Source organism: Lathamus discolor, chromosome 7 (genome assembly GCF_037157495.1).
Source record: "Lathamus discolor isolate bLatDis1 chromosome 7, bLatDis1.hap1, whole genome shotgun sequence".
Lineage (NCBI taxonomy): Eukaryota > Metazoa > Chordata > Aves > Psittaciformes > Psittacidae > Lathamus > Lathamus discolor.
Genome location: NC_088890.1, coordinates 7,605,613 through 7,626,348, shown reverse-complemented (window position 1 = coordinate 7,626,348; position 20,736 = coordinate 7,605,613). Strand labels below are relative to the sequence as shown.

Below are 20,736 nucleotides of genomic sequence, written 5' to 3'. Positions count from 1 at the left end.
ATTATAGCCTTTTAATAATACTTGATTAGATGCTAATCTAAACTGAAAGCTCCATCTGTTTTATAAATGGAAGTAGTTCATACAAAAATGTGATAAGACTACGCAGACTTTAAAGAATGCGAGCTAGAAGTATAAGTACTCAATGTCCAGATTTTCAGATTAAAATCAAAGTTTGCCCGATATACTCAAGCGAAGCCATTTAACAGCCTTGGAAGGTAGACCTCTAATAGCTCTGTATTTTAGCTTAATGAATGTTTAGCCACGTTTTGCAGTAGTGGGTATACAACACTGAAAAGACAGGGATAATTTTAAGGAATTTGTATGCTTTTAGTAATCATTAAGTCAGCTGCTTTCATTTTACATGGACAGCATAAGCTTTTTGATTCAGCTGCTACGTGTACTGTTACATAATTTAATACATCTACAAGCCTTTCAAAATAAGTGCTACAAGATCAAGGAATAACTTCCTTTGTAATCAGACAAAAAAAAAATTAATGTTTTGCTCGGAACTAAAAATCACATCTAAAAATCCTGCAGAAATTTAACAAATGGGTTGAATGTCCTGATGTTTTCCCATTTCCATACTGCATTCTGAGGATGACATATTAAATGCCACAAAAATCGCAATCTTTAGCATATTCCTTAGTCTCTCATATTTTTTTCAGTAACTGCTGTAAAAATAGTCTAGAATACAAAACTTTACTATAGGTGCTGTATTTAAATTATCATAAACACAGTCCCTTGATACATACCCAATACTCAAACCCGCTTTCTCATTACCTGCTGTCCCAATTATGTAGACTTATGCCAATTTCTCAAGTTTTTGCAATACTTCAGTAGCTTATTACCCAGCTGTGCAGCTAAGCAAGAAGATAACCACATTCATTCCTCTTATCTGTAATGATGTAATACATCCCAGCACTGGGTTGAGATGATTGGGGGAATAATGGAATTGTAAAAACTGCAGAGATGACAAACAACAGTACAGCCACCTTCTCCTGATACAGTGAATTTCGTACATACAGCTCAGGGTGAAAACAATACAATGTGCACTATTCTGCTCCTTCAATGAAGTTGACATTTTTCATAAGAAACAGCTGTTTCTACACAGAAGCATCAACACAGTGCAGCAACCAGAATTAATACCTGCAACCTAGGGTGAAGCCTAGACTCCAAGAAATAAGTGCTGGACTTTATAGTTACTGATAACAAAAACAAACAAAAAAAAAATTAAAAAAAATTACCCAAACAGAAAAGTATCTGCTTAAACAAGGACTCTCCAGATAGTGCAGTGCAATGCAAAGAGCAATCAGGGACTAGCATGCAATATGAAAATAGATCTTGGACCAAAGCATGTTCAGCACTGCTTTCCTATTCATTTAAAAAATTAAATCTGCCTCCATTTTCTCTGTTAAAACCTTATTACAACTGAAGAGATCCTTACCTTCTGCAGGAGCTGGGAACCTGAGTACTTCGCTGCAATAGATTTGATCTCTCCACCAAATGCTGAGGCCCAGAGCTTCACACTGTGAAGGATAAAAAAAAAAAAAAAAAAAAGACAGGAAGAAATGTAATACACATGTCATAGCAAGCAACACAGACTGTAACAGCCTCAGCTGCACTCAGAAGGATCCTAGCAATTCTGCATTAAACAGCTCGCTAAGAAACCTAAGCACAGCAAAAGATCAGCCCAGCTGTTCAAGTCTAAGCACAAACCAGACGCTGTGCTAAGGTAAGGCCTCTGTTATGAACCCACCCAACCTTCACTGTTCAAATTTTAAGAATCAGCTTGTACAGAAACATGCTTTGGCACTATATAGCATATATCAGTTGAAAAGAAAGCAGCAGATAAAAATGGCAAAACAGTTCTGAATGATAAGTTCTTACATGAGAAGGAATTAACAGTAAATACAAACACTCAAGTTAAGACTTTGCGGTCACAAACTCCACCAACACATGCTTCCTACAATGAAATCCAAGTAGCACTGAGCGCATTAGAGACTACCATTCAAAGCACAGCAGACAGGAGCAAAGGTGCCTTGAACAGTCAAATATCTGCAATACAAAAAGATAAGAACTTGAGGAGTCAAGTTCTCATACTTGTCCTGAGAGCAGTAGCATGAAAGCACTTACACAGACAAGGGGATCTGCTGCTCCGATCCAACCACATCCACTAAGGCTGTGTTAAAAGCTGTCCAGAAGAAAAAAAAACCAAAAGCCCGAAGAAGATTCACATTCTCTGGCATTGTGCTTCTCTGCGCTTGGAAAGATTTGGGGAAATTCAGGTAAAGCTGAATGCAGCAGTAGTGAGGTTTGGCTTCTAAAGCCTCTTCCCCCACCTTTCCCCTCTCCGCTAGAACAACACGGAAAGAAATCACAGCTCCATCCTCATCCTTCCAAAGGAGGACCCTTTCTGTGCAATGGAAGGAGAGGACCAGAAGCGAAGCTCTAATGATTTGAAAACTATTGTGTCCCTGGTAACAGAAAAGCGCTTTCCAGCGCTACTGCAGCCACTTGCACGTAGTTCTTTACAACTCCGCAGTCAGCAGTGTGCTGGAGTTACTTCAGTGACCTACTGCTGCTCCAAAGTGCCCTTAGCAGCAAGAAAGCAGACTATCGATTCCAACTGGGGAGGCTGTCTTCTTGCAATTACTGCTCACTTTGCAAATGGAAAGCTGCCTAGAGTTCTCCTCTCCCTCGCTGATAACCTCCAGTCTTCTTCCTAGATCAAGTCAGCCAGCGCACTGGTTCAGTGGAGCAGGAGCAGCAGCCTTTTAACGGGATAGCGCCGAGACAGAGAGGCAGGCAAAGGAGGAGCTGGACCAGAGGGAGGGTGCCTCTGGATGGCAAAGGCAGCCAAAGTCTGGAAGAGCTGAAAGTGGAGTTGAGCCCTGCCAGGAAGGATTGAAGAGAGCGCTGCACATCGCCTGGGGCTGCTCTGGGGAGGGATCGGCGGGTTGGCAGGGGCGGAGGGATGGGGGGGGCCGCACACACACACCGCCACCCCCCGGAGAGCGGCCAATTCGGGCAGGGATCGGCGCGGCGGGGGGCGGCCGGAGCTCAGCCGATCTCCGCGGGCGCGGAACCGCACCGCGGCGGGCAGGCGGCGGGCGGAGCGGATCGATCCCTGCTGGAGCTGCATCGCCGGCGAGCGGGAGCAGCTCCCGGAGCGAGTCCGGGGCTCCAGTCGCTTTCACCCATTTAATTTAGCCCTACATATCGCGTCCTTGTGCATAAAGACACGTTTGCTGCTGCCGCCTTCCCACCCCCGAGCGCTGCAGCGAGTCAGTATCGGAGAGATCCGGACTAGCAAAGGCTTATGAATGAAGAGAGATGCAGCATAAGTAAAATCAATGCGGGCTAACTGACTCAAGCTTATGAATAAATTATTAATTTGTGCTTACAGAAGAATCCCTTGATAGAGCAAACACAGGATTACAAGCTCCTTCACAGAGAGAGCAGCGCGAGGAGCAGAAGGGACTAGTCCAGGTATTTTTGTTGTTGCTGCATTTTAAAACCTCCCCTCCCGCCTTCTCCTTTTATTCTTCTCCCTCTGCTTGTTTCTCACCACCTTCTCCACTAAATGCACAGACTTAAAATAGCAATTGAACTTTAATGTAAATAAGTACGGCAAGACCTGGAGATGATCTGAGCACGGGCTGAGTCATCCTTGCATCATACAATACAGCTCCTGTGCCCGCTCCAGAATTTCAGTTTCTTCCCTCTGTAGTTAGCATCAACACCTCAAAATATTCTCTTTGTATACTGTTCTTGCCCTGTTTAACACTGTGTGCCTTGAAGCTAGATATGTAGTACCTGTGGGGTTTTTTTCCACAGTAACATTTCTAAGAGCACTGAACAGTTGGCTTTAAATAGCAAAAGCTCAATTCAACACCTGGCTGATAAAAGCTTTCTGCTTTCTCAGAAGAAACGAGAGGTTTAAAGATAGAAAGGCTACCCTAGGGAAAAGAGGTAGAACAGAGTAGCGTGGTACACTGCAACTTTCACCACCCGCTACCCATCACCACCACTAAATAGATCATATTTCTGTCTGCACTGTCACCATCACGTGAAAGCAATAATGAAAGTTTGGTTGAAAGGGACAAATATTTTGTGTATTCACCAACCATTTTGAAAGTCCTAGTACCTATGCTGTTACTGTACATTTTCTAAGCAGTGCTTTAAATACACTACGGTGTCTCCAGATGTTCAGCCTACCTACAGGCAGAAATGTAAAAATGCACATGACTGACTAACCATATATAATTAATTATGTGCCCCTTTGAACATATATAAACAGAATCTTTTCAAACCTAGCCATGAAAACGAGTAGTGGGCTGCCTCACTACTGCTGCTGTTTAGCTTTTTCTCATGCTAAACAATATCAGGAAGGACCTTCATAAGGCTTATTTTGCGGTACTCAAACTTTGTTTTTACATTAACACAGATACTGACGCGCTTCAAGTTAACAGTGCCAAAGTGACAAGTAGCAGTTGTTAACAGTTTCACTCTTCAAAGAATTAGTGAAAGTCCTAGAAACTTTTTGAAAGCACATACACTGTGCCTGCATTCAAAAGGCCTGAGATATTTAACAGGTATTAATACCATCACTAATTATTGGCAAGAAAATATGATAAAGTCACCTGTCAAACTGTGATTTTATTTATGTTTATTACACATTTGATTATAAAATAAATCTACAATTTATGCCTTTGGCATGTATAACTGGACACATATTTACTACAGAAAATTAATTCTACTATTGCTAATCTCAGAAAAGAAAAAAAAAGCAGCACTTTTGACTTGAAACAGAAGTTGATACCTGACACAGTACAAGCCTGGCTACCTCCTTTTGTGCTAACAAACATTTGTATTCATTATGCCATAGAGTGCTTTCAGATTCCTTCAGTAATGCACAGTGGTTACACTCATGCAGTTTAGTTCCTCTTAATAATTCAGCAAATGAAAAGCAAACCTGTACTATAAGAGGGCTTTATCACATACAACCCATTCATATGAAGCAGTAGAAGTGACAACACTTTCTGCCAAGCTATTGTACCCTGGCCTGACCGCTACTGACTATTCCTGGTATGCAGATCACTGCAGTCAAGATAACAAGCTCAAACGCAACTTCAGTCTTTCACCTATGTTATCCTCAATGATGCAGAAACTTTCCCTACACAGTTTACATTTGCACCAAGTAAAATAAATACAAAAAAAGAAATGGTAAGTTCTGCTGAAAGGTTTGAGCCCTTTATACTGGAGATACAGCAGTGTGCTTCGTTACTTGATAAATCTTGTGACGTCCAGGAGCAAAATCAGAAGAAGGCTAAGTTTCAAAGCAGCATAGCAATGAATTTGTATTTTGGAAGAAACGTGGTATTTCTATCATATCCTTATGCTGTTATTAGGTAACTGCCAAATCTGGAAGAATCTTTAAGTAGTGGTCCTGCTAGAAAAACACATGCAGATAACTGATCAGAGAAGGAAAATATTTATGCATTTAGCAAACTTACTCCTAAAACCCAAGTGCATCTCAGCAGTAAATGTAGGCAAGTTACATGCCAGTGGTCTCAGAAGCAGAGCTCCCCATACAAGTGTATTATGTTGGATTGACCCCAACCCCCTATTTTTAAAGGGATACAAATGGCATCTAATCTCTTGCTGTCTTTGATGATCAAGTACAATGGCACATCTTAGTATCTCTTAGAAAATGAAAGAAGCTGTTTTCCCCATGAAAGCAGAAATAAAATTTGGACACATGAATCAAGTGTTGCAACAGAAAGTCACAGGTACAGTCAGAGAAAGTTGATGAATCCCCAAAGCTTTTGCAGTGGACCACATTGAGGTGAATAACCAAGGGATTGGGGTTGGGGGGGAAGGGGCATGTGTGTGTACCAAAACAATACAACCTCCCCTCCTTTTTCTTCCCCCCAGAAAAAAAAAAAAGCACAAGTCAAGGGCAAAAGGTAAAACGAGATTTGACACAAAGGCTCAAGTGGAGAACACAGGCTACATGAAAACCCTGTACACAAATACATATGGTAATGACCTGACAAATTAATCACATTGTTCTTTCGTCTGTCTACCTACAGATATATTTACACTTATTAAAGGGTGCAGTAACAAAGTCAAATTTGCAGAGCATACTTTGAGGTCTTCCCATTAGACACGTAATCAAGCCCTAATAAAAAGTCAATGGAGAGGCATAGAGAGAAGAGAACATATGGTGCAGGGGAGAAGAGTAGGAGGAAATGATATAATTAACACAAATGTTTATTGTATTTCTATTTGCAGATGCTTATGTATAGTGAGCTCTAAACACAGAGGAATAAACACAGAAGACTAAAGTGCTAAAAGCCTTGCTAAAGAGGCCAGCCACCTCAACTGAAGATTTAATTTAAGTTAAAAAACAAACAAACACAAACAAAAAAAGAAAATACACAGTTTATATTCCACATATATTAGAAGATTCAGATACAGCAAGAACAGACAAGTCCTAACTACACTGCATGATGTGGTGTTAATACTTGCTTTGTAGTATATTGTTATTCTATTAATACCATATTCCTAATATAGTATATTAGTAATTCTAAACACTAAGATTGTAATCCTCAGATGTGTTCTCCAAAGTGCTTTTTTGTTTGAATCAAGAGATTAAAATGCCTCCCCCTCTTTCCTTTCTCTTACAAGGGTATCCCTTAAATAGAGGGGGCTTGGGGGTGGAGCAGGAAGAGCAAGGGGCTATAGCTACCTCACACAATAAGCAATTTAATATAATGTCCTCTACTGAAAATCCTTCTAGACTTCAATTACTGCGTGCAACTTTTACCTTACTTCTCTGCAACTACAGTGTTTCACATACGCTTACATATGGAAAATGAAAACAGAAGAAACAGAGGGATAACAAAAGTCACTTCAGCTTCACAAAGCACTTTGTCAGATGAAAAGCAAAATCTGAACATTCCGGATTTATGATTTGGGAACAACCCAATGGTGGAGGGATTCATCACATAGTGTTTGCAAGTTGTGAGAACACAGGCTTACTTGCTTCAAGTGAGCTGTACATCTGAGTAAGAGCAAGAGAATGCACATTAGACCTATTCTGTAGAGACTTAACATATGTACATGCATTCTTAGGATTTTATCAGAGTCCCATGCGTATAAATGTTTCACTGATACAGGCATGCCTATTTATTGACCAGTGCCAACCCACTTAAACCAAAGACTGAGGTCAAGTAACATTACTCACTGGATTAAATTAATGCAGTTTCACATAATGGGCATGATCTAGTGACTTGCAGTAACAGAAATCCTGCAAGAAGTCTAAACTGTGTCAGTATTTTTTATGCAGCTTTGTAATAATCCTCATCTTGTTTTCACATGCTGTTCAGGTCAAATCAAATACTTGTATTTCAGTTCATGAGAACATTAAGGGCATATGCAACCTATGTTTACATTTACTCAAAGTCAGTTATGTAAGTACAATCTCTAAAGATTTAAAAAATACCAATATAAACTCACAATACGTTGTGAGTGCAGCATTTTAGGTTACTGTCACATTATCTTTAGCACACGTCAACACCAAATAAACCTCACCATTTGCCATAAACCCCTAAGGAACACATGGTTAATTTATCTTCTACAAAGCCTATGCTCAGTTGGCTTTAGCATCTCCACAAGGAGTTAAAATGTAAAAGAGCAAAGCGTTATCACTTCCCAGCCTATGAGGGCTCACACTGCATGGTAAGCCAGAATGCTTTAAGCTAATGATGTTTATAGCTAACCAAATCCAATTTCAGCAGTCCACTGTAGCTCTAGTCTGTTAGTGCCATTCTGCATAAGCTTCATTTATTTTGAATTTTCAACTATTAAGACAAAGTCCACATTTGTTTTCTTTTGAGTGTTTCATGCTAGGAAATTAACTCTTCTCTAAGCACATAAATTACCTTTTCACTCCCAAAGCTAGTGCTACATTGTAAATGTAAATGCTTTCAATGCATCTGAAATACTTGAAAACCAAAGATAGGACATAAAGAATGAGAAATTGTAATCGAGAGCTTGTAACATAATGGACAGAATATTATGGAAATAAACAAATCTAGCATTCTTTCTCTGGTCATACAAATGAAGACTAAAAGGTCACAACATATGTAAGTGCATATCTGTTACTATCTATACACTAGAATGAAACCCCTTGTCATATTTATAATGGCCAGTGAATGCTCACCCAAACCTTGCAAATTCCTCCAGACCCTGTTGAAACACAATATACAAACTTCAAAGGTTAGGAACAGCATTGCTCTTACTTCAAATCTTGACAGGTTTAGTGACACATAAACACTAGGTACCAAAAATGATGCATTCGATGGGGGAGAAAGAAGAAAGCAGTACCAAGCAAACTTTCAAAAGAGCTCCTTCTGCACTGACAGATGAAGTGTCATCTATTGACCCCTTGTCATCAGAGAGGGCAAATTTCCAACTGCTCAGCTGAAAGCAACCTGCAAACCATAGTCTAACATCTAATTATTTTCAAAACACTGTGCTTACTGCAAAGCTGAAAATATAAGAGATTTTGATTTGAGAAACAGTGCTATGGCAAGTAATTATATAAAGCTATTAGGTACGCATCAGAAGTATGATTTCTGAGGGGGAAATGTGGTTTTTCTGAAGCCTTGAATATCAGATCAAGAAATTGGTAGTTTAGTCAGAGTGCCCCTTATGAGATGTTACAGAAAATGAACTTTGTATAATTCTATGGCAGCAGTTGCTAACTTATGATCCATTTCTGCTTTATTACTTTGGTGAGTCTTGTTTATTTATCATGAACATTGACTGACCCTGAAAATCAAAGTGATCTCAAAAGGCTATTGGAAATAGCATGTATTAAAAAGTAAGCACATTATGGTGATAAATTCCAGTAACTGGTTACAGTAAGAAGATATACATAAACTTAAAAAAAAAAAAAAGTCCTGAAGAGTTAGAATATTAAATTGTCTTAAATACGTGATGACAACTGCAAAGTAAGACCACCAAGAGTTATCAAAGGGCAAACAGGTTTCAATATGACTAAAATAATACTAGGAAACACTAAATACATTTCTTAACTTTTCAGAGTTGCCATCAAAACAAATGTAGGCAACTCATTGTCTTAAAGTGAAATGACAACCTGGGAAAAAAAACCCACCAACCTATTTAAGACTTGCTGCTTTATGCAAAGCAAGTTTCTCTTCTTCAGCACTTAATGTTACTTTGGATAAGAATCGAATTTGAGATAGTATTTTTTTCCACCTGTGCAAGTGAACATTAAATTGAAACCTTGCTGCCCATAAGAAACTGAAAATCTGTTATTAAGGGCACTCTGATAATAGCCTAAGTCAGGGAAAAAAAAAATGGACTTGAGCATAATGAATAATTCCAGCATCACACAGAATAATACCCTATCACAGAAGAAATACAAGATAGTCTTTTATTCAGCAGATTTCAAATTTTAACTTGGGTATAGTGGTCCAATTCTATTTTCATAATATATCTTGACATCATACCATGGAAAGCTCTGGCTTCACCTGCTGCAGAATAGCAGATTTATTAGGCTGTTGTGGCTTTTTTAAAATACATTAAAGCATTATTATGCTTAAAAAATGCAAAGTAAAAGCAAAATTGATATCCATAAATATACTAATAAGTGTTAGGTAAAAATATTTACCAGAGCATGCATTTCTATTTTACCAGCTGTTAGCCCATCATGGTGCCACTAACATTGCAAGAGACACACTCAGGCTGCTATGCTCATTACTTTTTAATATATTGCTCCATTTTAAAAAATAAGACTAAGAAGTTCAGGCCATAATATAGCCATTGTTCCTATGAATGTAAAAAGGGGCGGGGGGAGCCATCCACAACTGCCTGTTTACACTCTGATTCTACTTACAAGCAACCAATGCTAGATAAATTGTAGAAAGTATAGAAGCAGCAGCACAATTTTAAGCCAAACTTGTTAGTATCGGGTGTTATCCCATCCCAATGCTTTTTGTTACCATTCTTTGGCTACTTTATGTCATGAAAACACTTTTGCTTAATCTCCAATTTGTTAATAAAATTGGAAAAATATACTAAATTTAGATAATTGATTCTATACAATATTTGATCAAAGGCCAGTGATGATTTGTTAGTAAATAGTATATGCCATTTAACAAGGACCTCTCAAATAAACATAGGAAAGGTTTGTGCATTTCTTATCCCTCCATATCTCAGATGTTACTAGAAATAACTGCCTCCATTTTAACGGAGGATGAGCTCTTAACCATCCCCAAGCTGGTATTTTCAGAATTAGCCAAGTGCTGCTGTAAGAAAGTGGCACAGTATCTGGTCACTGTTTCACAGAAATGCTTAAAATAGGCATCAGACCCCAAGAACTTCTTGTGAGCATTATGCAACCTGATGCATAATTTGGTACTTGAATACTAAGGCTCCCCTTTTTTTAATCTCCAAGTCCCACTTTTCCAATCAACAGAACACTACTCCCCATTTTCTCACAACACCATGTAAAATTCCGTAAACAGTTTTCCAACTTCTTTGACCCCTAAATTCAATGCTCCAGTCCCTCTTCATAAATGCAGTAAAGGCTATTTTAGCCTACATGTCCTTTCGAGTCATACAGACTACTGCCCATACTCTGACTGGAAAAGAGAGAGCCATCTAAATCCCAGCCTATGCTCAATTTTATCCAAAATTACCATAAATTGAAACTGCAGAAGCTGCTCAGCCTCCAGAACAGGAGCTATCAAATTCATGAAGAGCTTTACTTATAAGATGCACTATGCCCATGTGATGTTTGCCTAGTAATCAAGTATTAAAGCCGCAGGCTCATAAGAGTAGCTATTATCATCCATCACCAATCAAGACCACTGACCCACTCATCAGTGCACTGCTAATTCACTTGGGGTTTATTTCTCACCAGGACATCTCCACCTGAGGTGTCATCTACTTACACAGTTTAAAATTCTCCTCCCAAGCAGCTGTTCTAAGAAATTTCTTACTTTGTTTCAAGCTTTAAAATATCTTTTTAAATAATTTAAGTTATACCTTTGTAGTTGCTGAAGAAATACCATGCACATTTTGTTGTTAAGGAAAAGAATTCATAATTACCACAAGATTTCAATAGTACTTCTTGTTAAGAAGTTTGTAGTACTAATCAGACATAGAAGATAGCTGCCGTTCTGGAGATGCTTCATATCTACATATTTTCATTTAATGTGTTAACACATTTATTTTGCTGATACTTTTGTTATCACCGTAATTACTTGATTATTTCTTCCGAGATTCAGAAAGAAAACCTATGAGGAGGTTAAAGACATCTATGTTCTATGTAAGTTCCTATAAGAGTTGAATATTAGAAATCATCAGCAATTCAGCATTCTCACTGGTGTGCTTTATGACAGTGCTGCATCACACTGTGCAACCCTGGTTTTATTCTCTCAGTTCCAGGTAAGTTTCCAAACTACTCAGTCCCAATGCCAACACTGTACTCCTAAGGCAGTTTTCCCATCCAAACTGCTCTTTGCACATGGCAGTGGGAGTAGTAGTTGGAATAACTAGCTCTCCTATTTTTTCCACCTACCCTGCCAAGAAGCGACTAAAACTAAGTTTTAGGAAAGGATAGAAATACAGAAATATACCTGCCTGTGAATATGTGTGTATATATATGTCTATATATATACACATAGCACTGAATCAAAGAGATTGGGGAGAATGAAGTTATGACTAAATGGCTTTTCTGGACATTTACTGTAGCCCAATATAAGTTATTCACATGAATAAAATCCTAACTGGAAATTATGGTATGGCATTTGTTACAAAAAAGCTACTATTCTTGAATGCTTAACCAAACTAGCTATTCCTGGGCAAAGGAATGTAGCCAAAACACAGGGCTGAGAAGCTGCAGATTTCTGAAGAGATAAGTTCTCCAAAAACCCAGTAAACAAAAAGCTTCTAACAGTTTCCTGAGGCAGTGTTTAAAGTTATTCTGGATAGAATCAGTGCATGTCCAGCCTTTAACCTGCTGATGCATACAGTCAGCAGAATCCTTCAACAAAGCTGAAAGCTCTTTCATACTACTCTGGGTAACACCTGATAACACAGTTCTGATGCCAAGGAAAGGGTCAGGGTAAGGTAGCACTCCACAAGAGTAGACACTTCAAGCAGCAGTTACTGCTTCAAGAAATACACAAGACCAGAGAAGTGCAGCTCTTGAAGGCAGCACATGTCATAGTTCTGGGCACCTTGCTGTAACTGTATGACCAAGAAAAGTGGTGTTATACGTTTTGAAGGATTGTAGATGAAGTGACTGGTGATTTGTCTAAAAAAACCTAGTGTCCCAATTGACCTTACTTACAACTAGCCTCATATGAGCCACACAGTACACTGCCACCCCCACCCTGACACTGAAATACGGTAGTGTGCACACTCTTCAGGAATACAAATTGCCAACAGGGAAAAGTAATAATCTCAAGGCTTGCATCATTTCACAGCCGAGTTGTTTGAAGACAGGCTAGCCATTACATAAAGCAGCTGCGTTATCTGGCTTTTCCATTCATTCATTTATAGACTTGAGCTGTTTTTCTAAATCAGTTGAAACTCTTTTCCTCATTACAGGTTTTTGTTCAATATGCAAGAATCTTAGCTGTAGCAAAATAAACACATAAAGGCTTCCATTCTGTGTCAGTATTTTAGAGACATTGTTAAAGTGGAAGCCTGCTATGGTTCTCCAGATACATTACAGTATTGGCTGGAATTCACCATGACACAACAGAAAGATCTGTCTTTGCAAGCTTATGTAGCCTCCCTTTTCACAGAACAGGCTGACATTACTTTGTTGTGTGTCTTGGTGTTATCAGACAACGTAAGGACCAAAGACACTATCCTCTATTTTCAAAAGAGAATAATCCAACAGTAATGAGAAAGTGCATTTACAGAGATTTAGGTTTCAGTACCCAGACACTAGGGTTTCTTGCTACATTATTCCAAATAGAAAAGCTCCATAAAAACACTTCAATCCAAGGAATAAATGATGAAAAATACAGCGATGAAAGGAATAAATGTTGCTAGAAGTTTTTTCATTTGGCTGAGGTTTTTCTGCATGCCACCATGTAAAACTGAGGCAGAAAGCTGCAGTTAAATGAGAAGATGGCATTTAAAACCAGAGTTAGACATGAAACAAAAACCCACACATCAGGCTAACAGGGATATCTTTTCAGTTCTTTAATACTTCTTTCTTAAAGCTCCTTCACCAACAGAAGACCTGCTCATACATTTCAAACTGAAATGCACTTCCGGTATTATATTTAAAAATTACTTGTCATCTCTGTACTGATACTAACAAATACGCAGATAGGAAAAGAAATACTTGAAATAAACCCCATAAAGTTTAAGATTTAGGAGAAGCCTTCATTTATTTTAGACATTTTTCTGGTACTGCCAGAAACAACTGTGCTTGTAGACCTTAATTTCTCCTCTTCTTAATCATATCCTCCTAATCCCTCCTTTCACTTTCCTTTTGTTTAGGGGAGTATATTTCTCCTCTTTTAAATTCCACCCCATTCACCTTCCATGATCTAGATGCCTTAAAACAAAAAACTACAAAAAAAAAAATGAACCAAAACATGAACAATATAGTCTATCACACCAAATAGCCTTTTACTTGGTCTTCTGGCCTGCCGTCACTGCTTAATCAGTATTTCTAGATATTTAAAAGCATTATCTCCTTTCAGCGGCCAAGAATTTTTCCACTGAACTACTGAGCTGCTTGGAAAAAACACTGGGAAGCCTATGATGAAGGGAATTTTCTCCCCACCATCCCAGTAGTAGGGTGGTTAGATGGTTGAATAGTCAGGGTTGCTCTTTCCAATTCAAATCAAGTCAAAGTTATAACAGAATGTTCCAAGTAGCAGACTTTAGAAGCCTTCCTCCTGATGGCCACCATTACATTGCTTTAAAAACCAGTATTCTATGTAGGAGAAAAAGTTTCTGAAAAATCCATTACTACTCCATAAAAGTCTCATACAAAGCTATTTACATAATGAACTGCAATTATGCACATTATATTTACCTAGTGAAGAATGAACCTATTGTGTGCAGTGAAACATATCTGTTCTGCACTAATACACGCACATAGTAAGTTACCTAGTGAAATAACACATCAATCACAGGTTAACACTAAGCCTGCACCCATATAATGCCTTTTCCAGTTCATTAAAGAAAAACAGCTGCAGAATCTGCAGTTGTGCCAGACTGTCAAGGCTCAGCAAGAGGTTAGGAAGAGATGTACAGTGAGCTTGCAAATCCTTTGTTATGGGCAGGGAAACTATTTCAAGTGCTGTAACAATGATCATTGTAAACTGTAAAGATTATGCATGCACTGCAAATATACCTCCACTGGGGCAGAGCCCTCAGCTCCTAGCTATGCATCACACTATATAAATAGCACCCCAGCAATAGCTGGAGTAGTGACCCACCAACACAGGTGCTCAAGTCCTGAATCTGAACTCTGCTGCAGCAGTTTTCTTTGCTGACACCACAAACCCGCATATGTATTTTAAAGTTTAATGAAAACTTGACAGCAAAATAGTCTGCTCCACTTACTCAGTTCAAAGTTCACAGGCTAAGTAAGGTTGTGTGAGCCTTTTGCTAGTGAGCGCACAACATTCTACAATGCATATAAAATCTGCCAGTGAGCTGGACCTTGGATTTCTGGATTATAAGGAGTCTGATCAATTTTCACACACATCTGAACACTGTCAGAGTTAGGCATGAATATTTTTACTCTACCTTGAGCTTCTAACAGTACATTTAGAAATAATCATTCACTCAGGAGTACATGCAGATCAGATGCAGTTTCCTCTATACTGCATCTTTGAGTCTTTCTCCTCAGAAGAAAATACTAGAAGACTATGAGACCCCTTCATTTAAAGTGCAGTCTCATTCTTGTATGTAGGTGCTCCAATACAACACTAATCAAGCCACTGTTACACTGAAAAGCAAAAGCTGGATACATTTAGACCCTCTGTAACACTTCTTATTTTTATTCTTTTGTATTAACACAGCCCATCATTTACACTTTTCATTCTTTAATGGTGTTTCAAAGTTACATGATCTTTGCATGGTACCTTTGTGGGTGCAGCAGGTCTCCAAACAAAAGATGACTCACACCTCGTTAAAGTGAGAGTTTCACTCCTCACATTTCCTTTAGCAACTATTTAGCTGCTGTTGCAGCATTTCACAGCATGAAGGTGCAGTCCGCTTCAGAGAGTCATGCTGTGGGCAGAGGGGAGAAGAGGCACATGCTGAAGTTAAGCATGGGTTCCAGTCCAAGTTCAAGCAGTTGTAACCAGGGATCTTTGAAAACTCAGAGAATGCTGTTAGTTCTATGCACATGCGTATCAACAAGCAGTAAAACTGAATTAGGAAAATATTACTACAACAACTACCTTTCCCCTTTTCAGGGGTCTTTAGTTTCCCTTTCTATGCTCCCCACCACAGACGAGAAGATTCAGTGGGCTGTCTTTCCTCAGCATGTAACATGTTGAACAGACCTTTTCCCCAACAATAGGTTTCTCTGATATCTTCTCATCAACAAGGGCAGAAACTCCACTTTCAGGTATGCTTTATCTGTCTCTTTTCTCTATGGTTCTGTACCATCAGCTACCCTAATTTGAGAATTTAAGAGACTGACCAAAATATATTGAAGTTACCTTCATAACATCCATGTGAGATTGATAGGAATTTCAGTTTACTGTAAAGCAGAGCCCATAATCTACTGAACTACAATGTAAGATTTCAAATTCATGACAGACTTCCTTCCCAAAACAGTCCTTAATTTTCAGTGCCAGTTTATCTTCACAGTAAAATTCTGCATTCTGTATTGACCAGCAGCAGACATTTAGATAGGAGAGGTGTGGTCAAGCAGAAAAGAGGATGACAGTTGGGAACTGGCAAGCAAAAGCCATTCTAATTTTACCTATTGCTTTAAAAAAATAAACCACATCAGAATCACCTTCTCAAATCAAGGATCTGCAAGCACAACAGAAACAGCTTCAAGGTGTTTAAAGGAAAACAAGCTAGTCAGTCTTCCTTCCCTCAGCCACTCCTCTTTTGGGCAATAAAAGTTGGCTTTAAAATTTAACTTCTAGATGAGCAATTATCTACTGAATTAAAAGTGTTTTCATCGTAATACCTTCCAAAAATGCCTTTTAAAAATCCATTTTACTCAAAAAACAAAAGGTAAACTGCAATTCTACGTAGAGGGGGAAAAAAAGCAACCAAAAACAAGCTAATGTGGTTTTTGTCAACAGTATTTTTCACTTTCATGTACTCAAAGAATACCCTTAAGCAAGTCCAACATCCTTGTTAAATAAAATCATTTTCCCAGACAGGAAGACAAATACTGTGAGAGACTGTTGCATTTGACTGTGCCAGTCAGCAGAGGCCCTAACTCAGTTCTGTACCTTGACCCACAAGATGAGTATTCCTGAGGTAAAGCCTAAGAAAAGTCAAGAGTCTAAATATACTTCTCTTACTGTAAATTAGTGAAAAACCTTACAGAGCAATGAAGAACAATTAAAAAAAATAATTACAAGAAAAGGACTTTTAGTTTAGTGGGGAATAAGACAACCTAGGATGCTAAACCAAGAAATGCACTGCCATGCAAGAACAAAGCACAGTGCCTCAGGGCAGACAAAAGACAACTGCCCCACAAGAACAGGGAGATCACTACTTGTCTTACGAATAAAGGGAAATATGGTTACTTTGGGACATGTGCAACTAAATCAGAGTAAAAACCCAATGAAAAAGAAATGTACTGGATTTTAGTAATGTATATAAAACTTCAATATTTTGACAACAGCTATTTGAATTATGCAAGATAAACATAGGGGTTCTGAGAAGAACAGCAAAGTACACATTTAAGAATGACCAATAAAGCACTTAATCATAGATAGTAATTAAATACTTCAAGCAACAAAACAATCAAAACCAAGAAGCAGATCATGTTTCAGTTGCTATGACCTTAGCCATAAAGGTGAAGGATTTGATCTTCACTGAGACAACCAGATGTGAAAGAAACAGAATCCTCACCCCTTAAGGGGGCAGATCAGTCAAGCATGAGGACATGCTACTGTAGGAGTAAATTAATGGTGCTAATAGCTCAGCATTTTTTATTTCCTCCTAAAATTATATTAGTTCTGTTTCAGCAGTTTAAGCTGATGCCTGACACATTCTAGTCTACCAGTAAGTATTCTCTCTTTCCACTCCCCAAACCATGCCTTTAGGGGAGGCTATTGTGAAAAAATCAGACTTTCAGTAACTTGCAACTTTCAATGCGTTCCCTTCATTCTGTGCAATCTCCTTCAGATCCACTCATTACTGTTGATCTACAGGTTGATACAAAGTAATTCTAGGACTTCATTGCTCACACATCATACTGAACTGTGCAAGCAAAGAAAATCAAGCACAAGGTTTAAAACAAAAACAATCCACTGCTAAATGCATTAAAAACAAACAAAACCCAGGGAAACGCACAACTGTTTCATGTCTTGCACTGCTATCAGCAGGCATGCCTGCCAGCTAGTGAAGTTCACTACTCCCAGTAAAAACATTGACAATTTTTAATATCCCGTGATCCTGATGACCAGGGACATGTTGCACACGAGTCCTCTGCAGCCAGAGGAGAAATCAAATTGTTGGGTCACAAAAATAAAACCAAGTTTAACTGCACTGTGCCATGTACAAGTCCAAGATCTTTCATGCTTATGGACACACAAAGCAAGTTTTTATGAGATAGAGATAATAAACAATTCCTTAAAGTGTTATAAAATCCCCAAGTCTGCTGTTTCACAATGCCTGGAACTATTACACAACAGTGAGAGCAAGGACTAAACTTTTTGTTGGATTCTCTGTTTGCTTTTAACAAATAGAGCTACACTTTAAGAATTGGATTACATCTAGAATGAAAATGCTGCACATTGGAACAGAGATTGAACTAACCCATTACAACAGATCTAAAATAACACTATGACAAAGCATGTGGAAAGATACATGAAGTACACAGGATTGCATGCAAAAACTGCATAAAATGAACCTGCGGGCAGATATCTACTCTTGGCATCAGCAGGTGGCATTAGCAGAGCATATTTAACATGTTTCTTCTTAGCTGAAGCCTTAGGCTACTTGGAAAAAACCTTGGCAACTATGCGTTAATTAAATTGTAAAGCAGCAAACAGTGATGCTAGTAATAGTTATATGCCTGCAGGAGGCGAATCAGATGTGTCAGTCTCTAAGGAACAGGCTGGTAAACCTTCAGATTGAGAAAAGCCTATTACTTATTAGTGGGAAATACACAGTACTTTCCAATTCTGACAGCTGAGTCCCTTCAGGAAGGAATTATTCCAGAATAACACTATAGAAAACAGAGTAACTTACCAGTTAAATGTTAAATATGTGAGAACTAGGATGCTAAAAGAAGTGTCAGATCAACACTGGGATAGTTAGGGGAAATTACTGCTTAAGCAGGCATTCACAAGATCAATAAAAAGGAAGCATTAGTTAAAACTTTCAAGGCTTTGAAGTCACCAACTGAAAAGATCTTTACTTCTGAAAAACTTGCCCTTACAGGGTTCCCATTGAAGCAAAATAGCACACTAAAGTTACCCGGTTCTTTTCAATTATTTCAGCTTTTATTTTGTGCTATGTCACTGTACTGGTTCTGTAACGATTACCAAGATATTAGTACAGCCACCCTGGACTTGTCTAGAAAGATAACTTGTCCTTTCCTCGCGTGTCGTGTGGTTTATTTCAAATTCTTTCAAGACTGAAGACTCATTTGAGAAAGAAAATGCACACTTATTTTGTAGCAGATAACTTCACACCTATTTAGGATTTAGGAAAAGGAAATGCTATATGAAGCATATGCAAGTAGAACAATCCTGTTAAAGAAACAGTGCAGTCCTATCTATGCACACACATCTTCAAGAAAGCACCCATCCTACTGCACAGTAGATCCAGTAATGCATCAAGAGAAACACCAGCACCCAGTCCCTCAGGAAGTGACCACAGCCTAGTTCCTGACCTCCCCCAAACCATCAGGGAAAACAGGGGAAAAAAATTACACTATATGAACCCTTTGAGAAAGGGCATTCAGGTCTCCAAGGTATGAATTTGCTTTTCAAACCATTTTGCAATTAGGCATCACTACCTCCATGCCAAGTGCCCATCTGTGCTATAAGCTGGCCTGGCACAGATAGGCTGGCTATTTTAAAGCCAGCAGATGTGGCCCATTTCCATGGAAGTCTTTCCTGATAGTGTACACTGGGGCAGCTTAAGAAACACACTCGATTGGCTCCTCAAACAAAATCTCCACTGGTGGGTACTGAAATGATATATAGGTCAGCTATGTACCACTTGTGCAGGTTAATTCCTGCACAGCACAAGCCCCCCATGCAGAGAATCAGGCTGTCAATATCAAAGGAAATTTACTGGTACCCAGAGCAACAGCAGTGTAGAGGATCAAGTAGCAACAGCTAAACTCAACTTCGTTGTTCCCTGCCAAGTTAAGCCTTTATCATCTTCTGGCCCAGAACACTGCACAAGACATTCTCAAAGCCTTGTTTTTACATAAACCAACTGTCCTGGGTTTAGCAGGAGCAGTCATTTTTTTCTCCTTCTTAGTAGCTGGTTACAGCGCTGTATTTTTGACTTTCGGCCTGGGAACACTGATGATAACACCGATGTTTTCAGTTGCTGCTCAAATGTTTGGTCTGGCCAAGGACTTTCTGAGTCTCATGCTCTGCCAGGGAGGAGGGGAAGCCGGGAGGAAGCAGAGACAGGACACCTGACCCAAACTGACCAAAGAAGTATTCCATACCACAGCACGTCATGCCCGTGATGTAACAGAGTCACCTGGAAGGGCTGGGACTGCAGGGTTGGACTAGGTATCAGTCAGTGCTTGTTCTGGTAGGGTGGGGCGAGTTATCAGTTGGCTGTTGATGAGGTGTTATATTCTCTTGCCTTGTTATTTCTCTTATCATTATTATTATTGGTGGTAGCAGTAGTGATTTGTGTTATGCCTTAGTTACTAAACTGTTTTTATCTCAACCCGTAGGAGTTGCATTTTTGATTCTCCTCCCCATCCCTCAGGGAGCAGGGAGAGAGCAAGAAGAGGGTGGAGTGAGTGAATGAGCTGCGTGGCTGGGTTTAAACCAGGACACCAACCACATTGGTTTTGTGAAGGGGGAAACTAGGTAGAAACAGAGTTGGTTTTTACCCCCTGGATCCACCCTTGATCTTTTACACACACACACACACACACACACACACACACACACACACACAAAATCTTCTGTGCCTTTTCTATGTGTCACTTCTTTATCGAATTATCTGCCCCTTACCCCCACCTCTGCTCACCTTTTCTGCTGTACTTACTCCATACATTTTTCCTTTTTCTGGCTAGACAATGTATGCAGAGAATCCGCTTGGAAAATAAAACAGTACTTTGCAAAAGCTTTGATCTATTTATCATTTGCACACTACTCCCCCCATTTCAATCTGTTTCACATTTTTATTATTTACTGTAGCTACAAAAAAACCCAAAAAACACCAAACCACAAACCCACAACACCACACATTGAATTGTTTACAGATTTTAAACTAACATGCTGTTATTTTCACATGCCATTTTGGGAAAAT

The 20,736-nt window shown here is 39.0% G+C and overlaps 1 protein-coding gene across 1 annotated transcript in view; it reads right to left on the bottom strand.

Moving 5' to 3' along the window:
- The window catches only part of CACNA2D3 (calcium voltage-gated channel auxiliary subunit alpha2delta 3), a 498,676-nt gene that overhangs the window by 460,669 nt on the left and 17,271 nt on the right, over positions 1-20,736 (bottom strand). Inside the window, exon 2 of the mRNA XM_065687615.1 lies at positions 1,445-1,526. Within this exon, the coding sequence (XP_065543687.1) occupies positions 1,445-1,526 (82 nt within the window). The remainder of the gene's footprint in view (positions 1-1,444; positions 1,527-20,736) is intronic.